The 19,398-nt window shown below is 40.5% G+C and overlaps 2 protein-coding genes across 2 annotated transcripts in view; both read left to right on the top strand.

Annotated features, from left to right (window-relative positions):
- Positions 1–5,537: 5,537 nt before the first annotated feature.
- On the top strand, positions 5,538–15,695 carry LOC104956842 (ATP-dependent 6-phosphofructokinase, muscle type-like). The gene is made up of 22 exons (XM_010784393.1): positions 5,538–5,709; positions 6,753–6,826; positions 7,252–7,329; positions 8,036–8,225; positions 8,920–9,085; positions 9,383–9,427; positions 9,780–9,888; positions 9,992–10,087; positions 10,532–10,624; positions 10,717–10,842; positions 10,951–11,015; positions 11,357–11,420; positions 11,562–11,708; positions 12,362–12,432; positions 12,525–12,612; positions 12,728–12,880; positions 12,969–13,133; positions 13,763–13,824; positions 14,223–14,334; positions 14,427–14,526; positions 15,133–15,238; positions 15,334–15,695. Exons 1-22 carry the CDS (start codon positions 5,619–5,621, stop codon positions 15,473–15,475), a joined length of 2,343 nt encoding a protein of 780 aa, XP_010782695.1. The 5' UTR covers positions 5,538–5,618; the 3' UTR covers positions 15,476–15,695.
- A 2,769-nt stretch (positions 15,696–18,464) lies between these two features.
- larp4aa (La ribonucleoprotein 4Aa) overlaps positions 18,465–19,398 on the top strand; it is a 14,789-nt gene continuing 13,855 nt past the window's right edge. Inside the window, exon 1 of the mRNA XM_010784505.1 lies at positions 18,465–18,575. Within this exon, the coding sequence (XP_010782807.1) occupies positions 18,465–18,575 (111 nt within the window). The remainder of the gene's footprint in view (positions 18,576–19,398) is intronic.

Here is a 19,398-nt window from a genome sequence, read left to right as displayed (position 1 = left end):
ATAATGAGTGCCGCCCATATCTATGTGACCCAATCAACAGTGCTCAAACAAATATCTTATATAAAAACAAAGGATTACTAAACACGTTTCATGGCTCCTGCACACCAACCTCTAATTAGTAGGTTAGTATACATAATAATTACTAACATTATTAAAATGGGAGATATGTGAGCTTGGTAATTAAGTCCATACAGTTACAGTTCATGCGTTTAGTTTTCCTTCTTCTTTTTTGTGTACGAGTCACAAGTTAGTCAGGCCAAAAGGCACCACCACCTAGGCTCAATCAGAGATAATCCTTAGTGTCTTTTAAGTCCGTCAGTCGAAAAGAGTCAATACTGTGGAAAAGATGTCACCGATGTCGGATGTTCTTCCGTCTCTTCCTGCCGTTTCTGCATCTTCTCCACGATATTCTCGCTTTGATCGCCCCGCTCCTTCTATAACGAGCATGTCGTCCTCGTCGTCTTTGACTCTGAGTCCTTCGGCCTTGTAGAGCACGTTGGTCCACTTCATCCTGTTCTCCATTTCTTTGTTTGCAGCGGCGGCCTTTCTGAGTAGCCGTTGAAGGAGAGGGCTTTTGTTGGGATTTGAGATGAGGCTTCTTCTCATCTTTAAAACTTTTCTTTTTACACTTCTTCTTCGACTCTTTCTTTTGCTGAAAAAACACTGTCTTTGCAAATTTCTTAAACTTGAGATCCTCTCTTGACATTCCAGCTTGTTACTCCAATCTGCATTCAGGGAAGTCTGCACTGAACTGCTGTTGCCAAGGTCCATCCAAATTCACAACTGAGATTCTGTTCAGACACTTTGTCCAAATCCATTGCATTCTCACTCCTTTAAGTGGTCCATTCACTGTCCAGCCTAGAATTGTCCTGCTTGCATAGGGTCCGTCATCCACACTGCGTATGGTTCCAAGGCCTTAGGAACATTGGTTCCTATCAACAGTCCAATCCCTGCATTTATTTCAGGCAAATAAAAAATGTTCAGATGAGGCCATCTCTGTAGGTCCGCTTGTCTAGGAATGTTCCCACTGCTGGCAGGCATGCACTCTTGGGTGTAGCTTTGTGGCAGTTCAAAGAAATTGTCATTCTTTAAGCCAGCCACTTCTAGTCCGAACACAATATGGCTATTTACGACCCTCTCTTGGCCCATGGTTCGTAAACAAATCTGCGCCTTCTTTCCAGTTAGGCCAAGCTCGTGCATCAGGTCCTCTGTACAAAACACTGCTGTACTTCCTGGGTCCAAGAAAGCATAAGTGGTGACAATCTTGCTGCCCTTCGTTGACTTGACTTGCACTGGAACTATGGGAAGTTTACAATTGTCATCACCAGCCCCTGTAAGGCCACTTGAAACCAGTGTGCATTCCACTGATAACTCTGATGTATTCTTGGCTTGAGCAGGATTGTGTCTTGCTTCATTGGAAGGGAAGTGAAGTATGGTTGGATGTTTGAAGCCACATTTTGAACAGGAAATTTGTTTATTGCCATTTCTGCTAATGTGCCCCATGCACAAACAGCCAAAACAGACACCTTTTTCCATCAAGAAGCCCATCTTCTCTTGTGTGTCCTTTTTCAAGCTGATGGCACGAGTCCAAGGTGTGACCTCCTCCGCAGCACAGACATGTCCTCCATTTTGTTAGAATGTGTTCCTTCCATTCAGTATCTGTCTGGGTTTCATTTTCTACAAGAGCTACAGTGGTGGCAAAGCTAGTTCCTACAAAATGTGAGTGAGGCTGTGATCTGTTTAAACCAGTATTTGTTGTTATGAACGGAGCATCTTGAATGTTTCCAAACACTGGGTCGGTTAAGATTTTAACGTATCTCTCAATGAAATGTGTGATGTCAAAGAATGTTGCTCTGCGGCTGTTCCTCTCCTGCAGCTCACAGGCTAAAGTTCTCCACTTGTCTCTGAAATGGTAAGGTAACTTTCTTATTATGATCATCATATTTGCAGCCATGTCAAGCTCAAACAAATACTGCACCTCTTCCATTGCGTTTGCACATGCTCTAAGGAAGAAACTGTAGTCTTGCAGAGCCTTAACATCCTCGGTTCTTATAGGAGGCCATGAAAGAGCCTTTTACAAATAAGCAGATACCACTTTCTGCTTATTTCCAAACTGCTCCCTGATTAGAGCTTTAGCCTTGACATATCCCCTCTCTGGATCCATATGCTGGCAACTTCGAACAAGTCCTTTGGGATGACCCTGAGTGTACTGCTCCAGAAAATAGAGTCGGTCACTGTAGCTGTTTGTGTTTTTCTCAACACCATTCTCAAAAGCCTTCATAAATGTGATATTTTAACAGGTCACCATCAAAAACTGGAATCTCTCTCTTTGGCAAGGATGAAAGGCATTGCTGTTGTATTAACAGTGTGGTTATTTCATTTTCTCATAATGCCCACCCAGTATGTTGTTTTGATCTTCATTTGCGTTCAAGCTATCTCCATAATTCATTTGTGTTTTCAAATTGGATTTTTTTTTAATGGGATACTGGCTCTGAGGAATGGAACAAAGGTGAAATGTTCTCATTAAGCCGTGTTGTTGGATCCAAGAAGTTATTGTTAGTCACCCTTTGGTTTAGCAACATTTGTGGAGTATTTATATTGTCCTTGGCAGTGTAGAGGACTTGTGGTTTAAGGTTTCTTTGTTCAATATAAGAGTTCATTCCATCCAAAGGCTTTGTTTTTGAACTTTTCCCACTTAGGACGCTCCGTGTTTGCAACACATTTAATTTAGCCGTGTGCTGCAATATCCTCCTCCATCTGAAGTTGCTCCTAATTTGCTCCTCCAGTTCATGTTTGTCCTTTAATAGTTTATTTATTGCCATTAAAGCTGCCAAGTCAGCCTCTGTTTTAAGGCTTGCAGACGACTCAGTAGAAGTTGTAGACTTTTTGTGATCTGGTTGCTCTTCTTCTGATTTCCACGTTTGACACACTGTCACTTGGTTGCACATACTCTTGCATATCATCCGTTGTTGGAATATCCAGCACAGCAGCAGTTATTGTGGCAGAATCCTCTTGTGGCTCCTTTAACCACCGTTTAATGTCCCTCTGAAAGCTTTCACATGTATTCCAAGATACTGGCAAACTATTCCTTTTGTTTCTTTAGTTCATCCTCTGGGAGTAAAGGAATCAACATTTAATGTGAAATAATGGCTTTTTCACCCAGTTGAAATAATTTCTCTAAATGAGTTTGCACACGTGAGGCATTTCCCCTTTCTCTCATGTGCTTTTATTTTGTTCACACTGGTTTTACGTTCCCGTTGAAGTTTTTCGATGTTATTTACCAATGCCTTCGCAGTGAGTTTGCGTTCTCTTTTCCCATAGTCCATTTCAACACTCTCCACGTCAACATTTATTTGGCTCATTTTCTCCGTTTGATATTCAAGCTTCGTCAGTGCACTCGTTTTATTGTAACACACTTCAAAGATCGGAAGAAAATTCCTTCAAAGCATCACACTTCCACATCAACAGAGCAGCGCAACTTCCATGCGACAGAGCAGAGTTACACAGTGGAGATACACAGCGCTCAATATGTGCACATTCAGCGGTAAGTCTTACCTGGCTGTGATCCGCGTTGAAGGCGGCTTCCAAAACTGCAGTCTTTATTAACAGCCAGTGCTTACCTCGCTCCGTGAATTATTTCAAACAATTGCTTATCTCCGTTCTCCTTGAAAGATCCTTAATCCATGCGCTGTTTGATGATGGTTCTTCTTACGTCTTGTGTGCTTGTTGTTTTTGTTTTTTTTACAAAATATAGCGACAGCAGGAAACAATCAAAGTCGCTGAGAGGCTGATCCGGGCCTGTTTGATATTGTGTGACACGCTACAAAAGAGTACTTGCTGAAATCAAAAACTCTGTTGCAAAATAATGTAGTTTAATGACAACAAACTCGGTGATCAGACATAGACATTGTTATATTAATCGAAGCAATCATTTCAACTTGCGGTCAACAAAAAAGTACAACGGCCCTGTGTCACCCTCTCTTCCACCGGTGGAAGAGAGTGTGGGCTCACGCAGGTGAACAGAATTATAATGAGTGCCGCCCATATCTATGTGACCCAAGCCAACCAATCAATAGTGCTCAAACAAATATCTTATATAAAAACATAAATCAACTTCTATTAAGAAATTAACACACCTACAACTTAATCAACTTCTATTAAGAAATTAACACATCTACAAGTTTAAACCAAGTTGTGTTATTTAATTAAGCGTTACATTAGCAATGTATTACAAAATCTGACAAGGTTACAACAGAAAGGCAAGTACGTTATACAGGAAGAGACACAGGAAAGGGAAGGTCTTAGCCAATCAAATTCTACATTACAGGATATTGAAGATTGGTGGCTAGACAATGCATACATGGTGATCACATTACCTTCCATCCTATGGTAATTTCCCTGACAATGGTCAAGGCGACACCCTGTCTGTTGAAAGCTATAGAACATTTAGTAGAAAATCAAAGTTACAGTGATTTATTTATGCTTAAAGTAGACTATGATACATTTCCATGATATTGTTAGCTTCAGTGCTGAACGATTTAACAAATTTGTTCGATCCACAGAAAGTTAATTGTCAAAAAATTTTGATAATCAAGAACTTAAAAAGTAATTTGTGAAGGAAAAGTATCAAATATTTGTTTACTGAACGTGCTCAAATATCACAATTTGCTGCTCTTCTCTCCCCTTAGTAAATTGAACATTTTGGAATTTTGGACTGTTCAAGGAGAGACTGTTTTATACCTTTTTTTTATTTGACCAGAAATTTGACCATTGAGATTCAATAATATCCTTGACAAGGGAGTCCTGACTAACAAAGCTGCATGAAAAAACGTTCATTTAATAAATAAACAATAGACTAAATAAGTCACACATCCTGAAATGAATGAAACCAGATACATCAGGTCGACTTGCATTCACCATGCTGCCCTCTGGGGCAGATGTTAAATCCTTTTTCTGGAAACAAGGTGCACATTTCAACACCATGCGACACGTTATCCTGTTAACAGAGAAGATGGTAATGACGGTAAGTGAAACACACCCTGCTGCTGAATCAGCTAGTTTCTATTGAGGTTATTAAATGTCATAAATGAAGTTCGGAGAGATATAAAAAATGGTTGTGGCGTAATATTAAAAACCCCAAACAAATGAACTATGATGTACCAATATGTTCACACTTTGAATGACAGCGCTTTCCAATAAATGCACAAAGAAATGTACAAATATAATACAGACATAAGTTTGGGGAGATTTTTGGGAGCGACAGTCCTACATACATTTCATATGTTGAAGTGTCAAAATAAGTTCAAAATCCTTTTCATTACTTTGTTGCTTTGTACACATTATTTGGAAAAAACTCATTTGAAACGCATTCAAAATGTGAGTGCTTTGTGCCATTGTGTCCCACTGTCTGTAACTGTCCGCTGCAGGTGTTAGTGGGCCTGAAGTATATTTAGGAGAGCTGTAAGAGAGGGGGTAAGGGAGTCATTGGGAGGGGGCTCGGGCAGCAGCAGTCTATAAAGCCTGTGCCTTTACTCGTGCCTCCCCTGAGGAGCAGAAGAGAGGACAGCTTTGTTCTTTCTCCTTTTCTTTTCCCTTTGTCGTGCCCATCCTCTGGCAACATGTCCAGTGATCTCCATCCCAACCTGGACCCCACAAAGATGGGGCTCGGACGCTCCATCGCCGTACTGACGTCAGGAGGAGATGCACAAGGTGAGCAAAGGATGAGTCATTAATTTAAGATAGTTTTGAATAAACTGTTGCAACACAATACGAGTCAGAGGGTGTACACTCTGGCTTCACTGCTGAATCCCAACCAACCTTTTGGTCTTGCCGCAGCCACTGAAGTATCATGTTTAGTTCCAAAGTAAATCCAGAAGCCAAATAACAGAAAGGGCAAGCAACATTTCTTCCATGAAGTGTTACGGTTGAAGGCCAGCTGTCGGAGTCTCTCGGATTCAAAACACCTGCAGTGTATCCAGGAAAACTTCAAATGTCCTTACAAGTGATAGGCAAAGCACAAAATAAAAAGCTTTAGAAATCAATTTTGAGATAGGCCTGCTAACTCTTTGTCAAACTATCTTTTTCTACTGCAACAAATGATGTATTTCAAATAAACTCATGAGCACATCTCTGGTAAACACACATTTTAAAGTGATGCTTATGCATGATATCTTGTTGAGAAACTCTGTTTAGCATATCTTTTGATTGAATTGATTGGTGGATTGGTGGTTCACTGATATTTCTTGACATCCGTATAGTTCAGGCAGGGGCTGCTAAACCCTAAAAAACTGACCTTAAGCAGCTTCAGAAAATTACTCCTCTTAAAATTGAAAGTTCTCAGAATCTAATTCTCCCGCTCTTCAAACCTGAGTCTAACCAATAATGATGTGCCCAACCGTTCCCTGATTTCACTTCTTTAGGGCTAAATTTAGTGGAGTTGACCTTTTTCTGGTATTAAGGAGAGAAACTCCCCCATCCACAGCTGCTGTCTGCTGAAACAAGAGCTGCAACATGCCATCCTGTCAAAACACAAGCTCATGCAGTGGCCTTTTAGTGTGCTGCCCATACAGAGGAACTCACTCGGTCCTTTACATGTGACTATTTTTGTCTCATCTAGTGCCAATGTACCAATCACTTAAAGGTTGAGTCTCAAGCTGAAATCTGACAGGAAGTGTTAAGCAGAGTCTGTCATTATACTATAATATGAAATAATATGAGTGAATGAGACTCATTTCATGTCCTTTGTGTCTCAGGTATGAACGCTGCTGTGAGAGCCACAGTCAGAGTTGGTCTCTACACCGGAGCAAAGGTCTACTTTGTTCATGAGGTACGGGGAGCATACAGCAGCACGCATGTTATAAATTGTAAATACAAATAACTAAAGAATTCTTAATTCATTTGTGCGTTATTGATGTTATGAAAAAAAGGTGGCAGAGCATTGTTTTAAAAGAAACATTCTTTATGTTTTTACCAATTCTCTATTGCAAATGTTTCTATTATATCAGAATCCAGTTTATTGCCAAGTAGACTTAACCTTAAAAGGACATTTGATTTGGTGTAATGATGCAAACCATGAGCTAGAGAGCATTTAATTAAAACAAAGACAGAGTATTCAAAGGAAAATAAATATTATGAAGGAAAACTACAGTTAAAATATGAAAAAAGCTTTAAAATATTAACCTCGGGGTTCAAATTAAGACCTTATCTTAGTCTATACTGTGACTCTTGACTCTTGTGCTGTGTGTTTTGCAGGGCTACCAGGGCTTGGTGGATGGAGGAAACAACATTCGCCTCGCCACATGGGAGAGTGTGTCCATGATGCTTCAGCTGGTCAGTGATCTGCACACAAGGATTGTCGGTGGTGTTTTAAAGCGTCAGTTCACCCCCAAAAACCTTCACTCACCTTTGCTGGTGTCAAACCATGCAGACATCATTACACCACCATACCCATTTTGAGTTGTTGTTCTGATATTTTACTGTACGGATCTCCTAGAAAGTGAACCTAACCTGATATTTTAACCTTTAACACACCACTCACTCAGAGTCAAAAAGCTTCCTCAACATTTAGGAAATGTTGAGTGATGATATTAAATGTTCTCATCCCTGCAACTGAAGGGTGATGGAAATGCGACACTGTAAAGCTTAGGGTTACCATTTTCTTTCTGTATGATCATTGACTAAATAAAGAGGCCTGGCAAGAGGATAGGAGAATGATAAACTCAGATTAATGAAGTGTTTGAAGTGAGCATTGGACTGGGAACGGGTGCTGGTAAGCTTTCAAGGATGTCGCTTGTTCAGTGCCTGTGTTGTTAAGCAGGATGCAGCCTTACTACGTGACTTAAAGACTTCTTAATGAGTCTAATTCCACAATGTCATAAAGCCTCAGTGATGCTCATCCCACAGTAAAAATATATTGGATAACTGACATAACTGTGTCAGCAAACCCTTCAACATTATTTAATTCTTCTTCCTCCAAACCCAAGAAATAAGTGTTTCAGTAACTGTTTTAAAAACATATTCTCCTCCTCCATGTCAGGGAGGAACTGTGATCGGCAGCGCCCGCAGCAAGGACTTCCGCACCAGAGAGGGTCGTAGGAAGGCCGCTTGCAACCTGGTGAAGCTGGGAATCACCAACCTGTGTGTGATCGGGGGGGACGGCAGTCTGACCGGAGCCGACGCGTTCAGGAGTGAGTGGAGCGGGCTGCTGGGAGACCTCGTCACCGCTGGTAAACAAACATGGAGGCTGTGAGGAGTCCTGAGTGACATCATCAACAGCCTCATCCCCTCAACTGTGCCAACATCTTAGCATGTCCTCTCTGTCCATTATATTATCGTTAAAGATGAGGTGAAATAACTTATGGGTCTTCTCTTACAAACCCTTTATAAAGTATCCAACATCTTGGACTCAATATGGCAACAGCTATTTGATGCATTAAGATTCGATTTTGTTGAGACATTCATGGCCCCCAGAGGATGAATCCTGAATACTTTTGACGGTGATCCACTAAATATTTGTATGAACATTTCTTGACAACTTTTGCATGGATTGCCAAGATTATTTGTACACACATCTCCCTAAAGAATATAAATGACCCTTTGACTTTTTATGTGTCGCCATCATTAAGTCATTGGGTGTGTGTTTATAGAACATTTTCATTGCAAAAACGTTCAATACTTAATATTGCTCGATATTGGGAGCATGTTTACTTGGTGTTTATGTGGTTTTCCAGCAGAGTATCACAGTTGTTTCGGGGGGTTTTAGGGTAGGGGAAATATTTGATATGTTGTCTTTGATAGGGAGGCAATTACATTTTAAACCAGAGATCATTCCTGTGTAAAGGAAAACAACATTTTGACAGGCTTCATATTCTTCTTTTTATTAACGTTACATCTCTGTTTGCCGTTTTTGTTTTTATGCAGGTTCAATTTCTGAAGCGGAAGCCAAGCAATCTTCCCATCTGAACATCGTGGGCATGGTGGGCTCCATCGACAACGACTTCTGTGGCACCGACATGACCATTGGCACTGACTCCGCCCTGCACCGCATCATCGAGGTGGTGGACGCCATCACCACGACCGCTCAGAGGTCAGACATCGCTTTCACCCCTCGCCCAGGCTCACAGTGATTGAGGAGATTCACTTCAATATACAACATACACATTTGAATGAAGGTCATAGCAGAAGTAGAAGTAGTAGAACACATGAAGTATATGAAGCATCACATTTCTGATGCAAAGCAAATAACTGACACTTTTAATGTTTTGTGAAGTCTGATTCTGTATTAATTATTTAAAATTTGTGTTCTTTTTATGTCATTGTACAAATTATCCTTGCCAATGTTTACTTTTCTTATTTGTACAAAATGCTTTCTGTTCATCCACAGCCACCAGAGGACATTTATCCTGGAAGTGATGGGCAGACACTGTGGGTCAGTAACTTGTGTGTCTGTATTTATTAACATTCCAATCTAAAAATCAACGCCTACCATATTCACATTCATGATTATGCTAGAAAACGGATACTGCTTTTAACAGTCTGTAACAGCATCAATAGCAGGGCTGATGGACGGGAGTTAAAAAAACAACAATTCAACTATTAATGACAAAAAGGCTGGAATAAGGTCCTTAAAGGGCCAGATTTAACCTATGAGGCGCCAATTGAACAGACCTGGGATTAAGTAAATCCACTTAAGGAATCAAGATGTTCTCATCCTATACTGATGGCTGCATATTGTAGAGATATTTCTGGCACATGGGTTAATCTTGTGGGTCTGTCTGAAGGTACCTGGCCCTGGTGTCGGCTCTGTCCTGCGGGGCCGACTGGGTCTTCATCCCAGAGATGCCCCCAGATGATGGCTGGGAGGACCATCTGTGCAGGAGGCTGGCAGACGTATGTGTGTCTCTATTTGCGGAAGATAATGCATTTCAGAGGAAACGATACAACATGTGTCAGTCAGAAAGCTCTTTCTTTTCCTCTGATTTTTTCTTTTTAGCAAAGGGCCAGAGGTTCTCGCCTGAATGTGATCATTGTGGCTGAGGGAGCGATGTCCAGAGATGGCCAACCGATTACATCTGACCAGATCAAGGAGGCAAGCCTTACTGCCGAATTAAAATGTTTTACTATTTCAAAAATAGTACAACATTAAATGCATCACAAAATATACATCGAAACCCTCCACCCTTAACCATAACATGCACAATTGGCCATGTTGTCAACATAAATACCCTTCATTGTATTCAGTGGACGCAAATATTTAAGACAAACAAAGCACCGCCAAACAAGGAAGATCAAAGCAAATTCATATTGTTGTCAATGGATAGATTAAGAGTCACAAATCATGCTAATCCCCACACAGTTTTGCCTTTCCCTTCATACAAATATTTGCCACATTTTCTATTATATTCATCGAATCTTCATTTATAGGATGTCTTTTCGGATGCTGGGGCAAGCCCTTGTTTCTAATGCCAGTGTGATAAATTATTATTCCAAGGAGCAAATCTAAAATGACATAATTACTTTTTTTTGTCTCCAGCTGGTGACTGACAGGCTCGGCTTTGATACCCGCATCACTGTTCTCGGACACGTGCAGAGAGGAGGAACCCCCTCCGCCTTCGACAGAATTCTGGTACATGTCTGAATGCAGTACTTTATATAAAGGACAGTGTACAGCTCAAACACACACACCTGATGATCTGAATCTGTGTGTGTGTTGTCCAGGGCAGCAGGATGGGTGTGGAGGCGGTGATGGCACTGCTGGAGGCCACTCACGACACTCCTGCCTGTGTGGTCAGCCTGTCCGGGAACCAGGCAGTCAGACTGCCGCTCATGGAGTGTGTGCAAGTGGTACGCCAAAAATATTTAGTTTATTTTGATTTATAAGATGTGCTCTGACATTACAGTAAGGGATTTCTCCTTTATCTCTCACACTCTCTGTTGTTCACTGTGCTACAGACAAAAGATGTTACTGCCGCCATGGCTGAGGGCAGATTTGAAGATGCCATCAAGCTCAGAGGAAAGTAAGTGTGACATTGCTATGCACAATGCAAGGTTTAATTATTATGTGTTCATCATTTAAGGACAAATGGCAGACTTCATGTTTTTATTTTAGGCTTATAATGATCAGATAGAAACATTTTTCATGGATTTACACTTTTCTTATAATTTAGTTGATTTGTTAATTCACTATAATCTGTAGAAATCTGCGATATTGTTGGTGCCACTCTCCAGAATCTATAATAGCACAAACTTGTTTGGAGGATAAATTGAAAAAATAAAATAAAATATGGGTCAAACGAAATATAGAAGTGGATAATTAAAAGAAAAACTACCAACACTCAAATCTATTTATGATATGCAGGAGTTTTGAGAACAACTGGAAGACATACAAGCTGCTGGCTCACATCAACCCCCCCGATGTTAAGGTAAGGTCATATTCAAAGTCAAACCCCTTGCATTGTGATAAAAATAAGTCTTAACGGAAATAACATTTATGATTTTATTGTTTTAATCAACATATTTTCCTCAATTTTCTTCTCCTTTTTTGTCCCTCTCTCACTGACCAGAGCAACATCAATGTGGCCATCATGAACATCGGCGCTCCGTGCGCTGGGATGAACGCTGCGGTCCGCTCAGCTGTCAGGATGGGACTCATCCAGGGCCACACCATGCTGGCTGTGCATGACGGATTCGATGGTCTGGCTCACGGACAGGTAAGTGTTCACTTCTGTCTTTGCTACAGTTCGGTGAAGTCTGTAAAACATGTGCTTCTCTAATACTTGTTTATTTATTTAATCATTGATCTAATTTACAAGTTCAGATTCTGAAAAATAGTAGATAAAATAACAGCAAAGATAGATTTAAACACGCTGTGAATGGAATGTGAAAAAATAACAGCATGCCAAGTTATAAATAAATGCTTTCTGAAATATTCTTATTTATTATAAAACCATATTGTTTAAAACTGTTACACCTCAAATAAATTGAACCTCCAACAAAATGTATGAATTTCACCTTCTTATATTAGTATGTCAAGTGTCAATTTATTTGTAGTCTTGAAACATAGTTTATTAGATTAAAAAAAAATATATATATATATATATATATATATAAACACACAAGGTGTTAATGGTAAATCTTTATAAACGACAAGAGACCTGTTCACTCTGGTTAGGTTATACTAATAACATACATACATTTGAAAAAGGTATAGTAAGTTTATCTCAAAGAGTCCCCAACTAACACACCCACATGAAATATGCTGTAAACCAAACTGGGTGATTTGTATTTGTTTTTTAAATAGTTATCCATCTTTCAATATTCGTTAGATAACAAACATTAAATTAGGAATGCTCTTTTGTTGCAGATTGAGCCTATCACATGGACTTCAGTGACAGGCTGGACTGGAAAAGGAGGCTCAATGTTGGGCACCAAGAGGTACAACACAAGTTGTTTCCCTTTTCCTCAGCTTTTGTCACAATTCACACTACAAAATGTTTCACACTTTAATCTGTCACTGTTTCCCAAAGATCTCTACCAGGCAAAATGTTGGAGGAAATCAGCCAAAATATTGCCAAGTTCAACATCCACGCTTTGGTTATCATCGGTGGATTTGAGGTAAAAGATGTCATCGCTTTTATTCCTTTTAAAACCCGTAGTCATGTAAGTGTTGAATGATCTCACTAAAAAAGCCATGAAAATTGTTCTTCCTCTTCTCCCCGCTGCGGTGCAGGCCTTTGTGGGAGGCCTGGAGCTGGTTCAGGCCAGAGCGAAGTACGAGGAGATGTGCATTCCCATGGTGGTTATCCCCGCCACCGTCTCCAACAACGTCCCCGGCTCTGACTTCAGCATCGGTGCTGACACCGCCCTCAACACCATCACCGCTGTCAGTGTCTCAAAAACAAACATGCACACATACAGTACGCACACATATACCCAGCTTAATGCCTTTCTCTAATGTGTCTTTTCTGCAGACCTGTGACAGAATCAAGCAGTCAGCAGCAGGGACCAAGCGCCGCGTGTTCATCGTGGAGACAATGGGGGGGTACTGCGGCTACCTGGCCACTATGGCTGGTCTGGCTGCTGGGGCTGATGCCGCCTACATCTATGAGGACAAATTCAACATTAAAGACCTGGAGGTGAGCTGGTATCACAACATGTTTACCAAGTGTTCAGTTTCAAGTGTCTCTCCTCCTTAATCCTATATGGGGCCCTACAGACCATATCTCTGATATCTCACAGGTCCTTTATTCTATCTTTCAAACATTTCATGACTGTGTCTATCAATGTGTTCATAATGACGTGATATCATGGTTTTGTGATTCTGTTTTGATTAGTGCTTATTTAAAATATTAATGTGATTGTGTACTGGTGGAGCGCAGTCAAAATCATATGATTGCAGCTCTACAGTTTAAGTTGGTGGCTCATATTGACTATGGGTCTTAATTAAAGTGACATATAAGAGGTGGGCGTTGTGTCAGTCATTTTTAAGGAGACAGTCACAGATGTAGTAGACCCTTTTTTTTATGTGCTCGTTATACAACATTTAAATTAACTGCAACTTTAGTTTAATATGTATTATCTTAAGATGATTCAACTCTGTTTATAACTAATGTTTTGAGAAGAAATAAGACATTTGAGATATACCATTTTTGAATTGTTTATGCTTGGAGTCTCCAGGATCCCAGGTATTCCTTGTATGTTAGTTATGTTTGTAGGATGAGTGTTGACTAGGATTATGTTTCTGATTGTGATCTGTGGACTATAGTTGAACGTGGAGCATCTTGTGGAGAAGATGAAGACAACAGTGAAGAGAGGTTTGATTCTCAGGTAGGATTTTAATCAAGTGTGGAGCAGATATGGATTGAGGTACAGTATAATGTTACATTTGTTCTTACAGGACACAACTCCTCAAGATGTATGTTGTAAAAATAGCACCTTTTCACTTCAAACAGTATAACAGTATTTCCAAAGTGTAAACAATAGAATAAATGATGGATGACTTCCATTTAGGTGCTCCAGTTTCAGGGTCCTGTTGTGGTGCATGCTGGCTCGTTTTCACGATTTACTGGAACACTTAAATAGATTACAGCTATTGTTAATGTTATTAGTAACACATAAGCTTTTACTGCTGCGTCTGTGTAAGCTTTATGCTCACTATAAGAATCAGTCACATCATATCGCTCCAGATAAAGTTCAATAATCCGTCTCTTTTCTTTCTACGATAGGAATGAGAACTCTAATGCCAATTACACCACTGACTTCATCTTCAACCTGTACTCAGAGGAGGGCAAAGGCATCTTTGACTGCCGTAAGAACGTCCTCGGACACATGCAGCAGGTCTGTTCACGCAGCAAAACCTCCTTTCCCCATGTTATTGATGTATTACAATTGGATCGATGCTAAACCCATTTGTCCTTCATTGTCTACAGGGTGGCACTCCAACACCCTTCGACAGAAACTTTGGCACAAAGATGGGTGCCAAGACTGTTCTGTGGCTGACAGACAAACTCAAGGAGTGTTACAGACATGGTATGTGCAGATCAAAGGTCTCTGTTGCACATATTTAAAATATGAAATGTACTTGTACCCTCTTGAGCTTTTCCATTTTATTATTGTTGCTTTTTATTTAAATGTTACTACATCTTAAAGGAAGATACTTTCGTTTTTTCTCCACTACATTAATCTGTACTTTGCAGATGAAAATCTTACATCCAAAACATATGTTCAGCTGATGCAAACTCCAGAAAATAAGTTTGTGAAATTGTAGAATTAAAATGCCACTTACACAATAACAGTAATTATGTAATCATATAACACACACAGGGGGGCAATAATGACTCATTTTGATAGCTACATTATCTTGGGTAACCTTTATTAAATCAGGTAAATCCCATCAAAATTGGGATCTCATTTTAAATGAAAACCTTAGTTCATGTAGAAATGCATACAATAAAATCATATAAATCAAATATAAAATCATGATTTAGATTCTTGATATATACATGTCTCCTATTTCTTCTGTATAATTTTGATTGCAGGAATTTGGCTTGCAATGCAGTATTTTTACATTTAGGTATTGCTATTTTAAGTAAAGTGAAGTCTGAGTGCAATTGTTTAAATTCCTGTGTCCTTTAGGTCGCATCTTCGCCAACACACCAGACTCTGCCTGCGTGCTGGGAATGAGGAAGAGAGCGCTCACCTTCCAGCCTCTGACTGAACTGAAGGCAGACACAGATCTTGAGTCAGATGTTTTCCATATAACTTATTGCACTAATTGTGATGGTGAATTTAATGCTGAATATATGGTGAATAACATCCCTCCTCCTTCTGCTGCAGGCACCGCATCCCTAAGACACAGTGGTGGCTGAAGATCAGGCCCATCATGAAGATCCTGGCCAAGTACGACATCAAACTAGACACATCCGAACACACCGACATGGAGCATGTGATCAACAAAAGGGGCGATCTGGGGAAATAGTCTTCTCCCAAGAACAGAGCCAGGCAAATGTTCTTGTCCCACTTCCTGTCTTATCCTTTCTCAGCATTGAAGTACAGGGCTCAATCTGATACTTATGACTATTTTCCTTAATTAATCCCAAGTGTATCTACAGTTATACTGTATCTCTCACAAGTCTCAAACCTTTAGTGATTCTGATACCAAGCAACCAATTAAAGTATATTTACAAAAATGTGATTGTTTGTCCTTTATTTTATATAATGTAGAATGTGAATTGTTCTGAGAAACAAACAATTAAAATAAGAATTGAATCAATAAAATACAGTATACCAGTATATGTACATTGATAAGTTATTCACCAATTATGATTTGAGCATGCTGTGTGTGTTTAACAAATTGAGTTTCCGGTCTACAGGGGGAAATTTCACATGTGGAGTTTAATTGAATCCAAATTTATCTGTATAGCACCATACAAAAGCAGGTCAGAGTGCTTTACATACAAATAAATCTAAGGTTTTTAGTAACAATTTATTTATGTTGATCCCTATGTTGGCATTTCTGTTTGCTACTTTATTTCTTCTTTTTTGAATCCCTTAATTGCAATCATACATTCACCAATGTATGTGTTTAATTAGAAACATACATATTTCTGTATTGTGAACTGACTATTTCAATGTGTGTGTATATATATATATTTGTGTGTGTCTGTTGACTATAAATATATATATATATGTTTGTGTGTGTCTGTTGACTATAAATATACTTTTTATATTGAATATATACAGTATATACATATGTATTAAAAAGAGAAATTCAAGCAAGACTGAGAGATGATAGCAACATAATTGACATGGAGAAATTGTATCTAATTAACATGTTATTGTCAGACAGCCCACACAGTGCTATTAGAAACAGGAGGGCAGTGTGGGGGTCCTGTGCCTCGCCCCTCAACAGTGCCCAGTAGGCGAACTGGCTTCTCTGCAGTTACCAGTTCACACTTGTTTTATTTGGAGACTTGAACCGGTGACCTGAGCCAAAGGTCCATTATGCCACCCCACATTATTACAGTATATTAAACAAAAGGTTAAAATTATAAACAGTACAGTATGTTTCTGTATGTATGTGAAATTATTGTATGTGTATTCATGTCTCTTTCTATTTGTACATTTTGCTGTTCTTTTATATTTTTTGTAAAACACCCTAAATGTGTGTTTTCTAAAGTTATTGTGAATTGAACTCCAGACATGGACTTTCCCCTTGTAGGCCTTAACATCCTTGGGGGATTAATGACTAACTTGCACAGTCTCACAGTTTTAAAGGCTTTTGTGTTTCATTTATTTTCTCCATTTATCCTCCATAGACCCACCCATTCATTTTTTTCCTCTGTGGTGCACATTGGTTTTTGGTCTATTACTTTGAGGTTATACATGCCACAGCATTAAGTCCAATTGTACTCCACAGAGGACATCCTGGGCTTTTCAAACATATGACATGTGTGGGGGTGTGGCTTTGAAAAAGATAATTTCATTGTATTTCAAAATGGCGTCCATCAACACAAGCACTATTTGTAGAAAGAGAAATGGTAAGTTTCTAATTTTGTAATTACTAGTGTTGTGAGTTCAATATTTTAATTAATTATAGTAAGGGAACATCTTAGGAGTTAGTGTAGTGAGTTTTCAGAGCAGTGTAATAATGATTTGACCTAAAACTAAATGTTTTTATGAATGTCCTCTGAGGAGGACATGGGGATTTGCTAACTTTTTATTTCCCCCATTTTACACAACACAAATGGAGGTAGCTCACTAACCAAGGCAGAGAGAAATCTGAACAGAATCATTGAGGGAGACTCGGACATAGACCTGTCAGATGATGAGGATCCAGGCAGTGATTGAGGAAGAGGAAGAGGTTGACAACTCAGAGGAGGAGGAAGAGCAGGAGACAGTTACAGAAAAAAGGCCCGTTGTCCACTATGGGCCAAAACTAACACGTAGGTTTCTGTAGGGTTCATGGCAGACGGATGCAGTGGGAACACATACATCAAGTGCCTGAAGTGTCAGATTTCTCTCTGCATTTAAAAAAAGGATGGAGTACTACAAATGAGGGCTCAGTATTTGTTGCATTGAGTTGTTGTGCTCTAATGTTGTCTAAATGTACTTGTATGTTAATGTTGTTTGTATGCTTCCCATAACTAACCGCAGATGTCCTCTACAAAGGACACACAATAAAACAAAACATTTACATATTTTGTTTTTGTTTGTGTTAGTCATTATGTTAATACCACCCTAAAGACATGGGTGATCTAAAAAAAAAAGGAAATTTGAAACCTTTTTCTTTCTGGGTCTCAGGAGGCTACCTCCTTTCTTTATCTAAATAATTTAACTGGTGTTTACTTTAGAAAACTCATATTTATGAATGTAAAACTATTATAAGATTGATAATACAAAACTCGCATAGTGTATTGTGTTGAATCTATGGCTGAGGCTTTGTTTAAACTGCAGAAAACTACAGTGTGGATCCGGAAAAGGAAGAGGAAATGGTTTTTGCAGAGGTCACCGAGAACCCGCGGTGGCAGCCGGGACGTCGGCGGACTGTGTGTGCCTGCGCGAGGAAGGGTGCGTGTCCCCAGTGTCCGCTCCGGTCGCCCGGTTAGGAATGCGCCTCACGAACCCGCAGGGTGGTGTTATATTTTACGAAACGCTAGCGGGGATTGTGGTCTAAGAAGAGTCATGGTTTGACATCGTTTACACCATTAGTATCTGACTGTGTGAGTTTGATTCATTGAGCTAGCTGGCGTTAGCCCGCTTCGTTGATTCATAGCACGCTAGGTCTCTAGCTGTGTAGCATACCTGCTAGCCGGCTAGCTAGCTAGTGAGCTAGTTTCAGTGCTACTGCCAATCCAGTCGAACAGGAGAGAACCGGACTGACTGCTGAGCACAGTCGCCGTTTCGGGAAGGAGAGGTGGTGGCAGGCGGGAGAACGCGACGGAGAGGAAGTGAGTCAGGAGCGGCTGATGAGTTCAGACCAGAGCGGAGAGCCGCCGCTGCTGCAGGAGGACCCCGGACCGGAGACCGGTGGGAAGGACGAGGCTCCGCTGGGGAGCGACGGAGGGTCAGGCGGCATGGTGAGGCTACTTTAGCTAGCTAGGCTAGAGCTAGCACATTTAGAGAACCTGTTAGGCAGCCAGTACGCCCCTCTGCGCGACGAACGATATGGCATTAAGCAAAAGCAACACAAAAATAAACATATTAAAGATCCTAGTTTCAGACTTTGTGACTATTTGATATCAACTATCGATAGAGGTATCGAAAGCGTGCGATATTGATAACAAGCAAAACGGTCTAAGACGCGCTCATACGGCAGCAGTTCCAGGACTAATGACTACTTGCATCCCTCGCGTGCCCAACAGTTATATTTACACCACACACACAAAACGACAGGAAGTCCACACTCAACAACAGAGCAGCACAACAACACAACACACAACAAGGCTCGTTACGACAGTCAAACGTTAGCACTTTAAGTAATTATTAGCACAGCTCGGCGACGCGGATTGGGAGCCGAGGAGCGCGATTACACTGTTCCTCCGGTACCTGACTCGACTGCACAGACTTATCCGCGAAGGCGTAAATACTCCATCTCACTACGTGTCTGTTGGCTAATCGTCGCTGCAGCTAACTGAGGCTAACGGCGCAGTGAGCATGCTTTGCAAATACTGGCCTGTGCGGCACACCCAGCAATGACATTACTGGTTGGCTGCACGCGCCGCAACACAGAAGCGCAGGCTCTGTAACCATGTGTCAACCGTGCATCATCGCATGCGCCGCTTGTGCCTTCTGAGACACACCAACTGTGATGCACACCATCCCCTCGCTACCACCTCTTACGCAGACGCAGCTGTCCCTGAGGCTACCACATCGTCAACATCGCAGCTGTACCTTCGGGCC

Source organism: Notothenia coriiceps, unplaced genomic scaffold, assembly GCF_000735185.1.
Source record: "Notothenia coriiceps isolate Sejong01 unplaced genomic scaffold, NC01 NC01_scaffold00026421, whole genome shotgun sequence".
Taxonomy (NCBI): domain Eukaryota; kingdom Metazoa; phylum Chordata; class Actinopteri; order Perciformes; family Nototheniidae; genus Notothenia; species Notothenia coriiceps.
This window is presented reverse-complemented; position numbering and strand designations above follow the sequence as displayed.

Excerpts from the sequence above, each read along its gene's own strand:
- LOC104956842 (XM_010784393.1), top strand. The coding sequence starts at position 5,619 with ATGTCCAGTGATCTCCATCCCAACCTGGACCCCACAAAGATGGGGCTC. Across the intron at positions 9,086-9,382 it reads ATCACCACGACCGCTCAGAG|CCACCAGAGGACATTTATCC; the intron begins GTCAGACATCGC and ends GTTCATCCACAG. Across the intron at positions 12,613-12,727 it reads TTATCATCGGTGGATTTGAG|GCCTTTGTGGGAGGCCTGGA; the intron begins GTAAAAGATGTC and ends GCTGCGGTGCAG.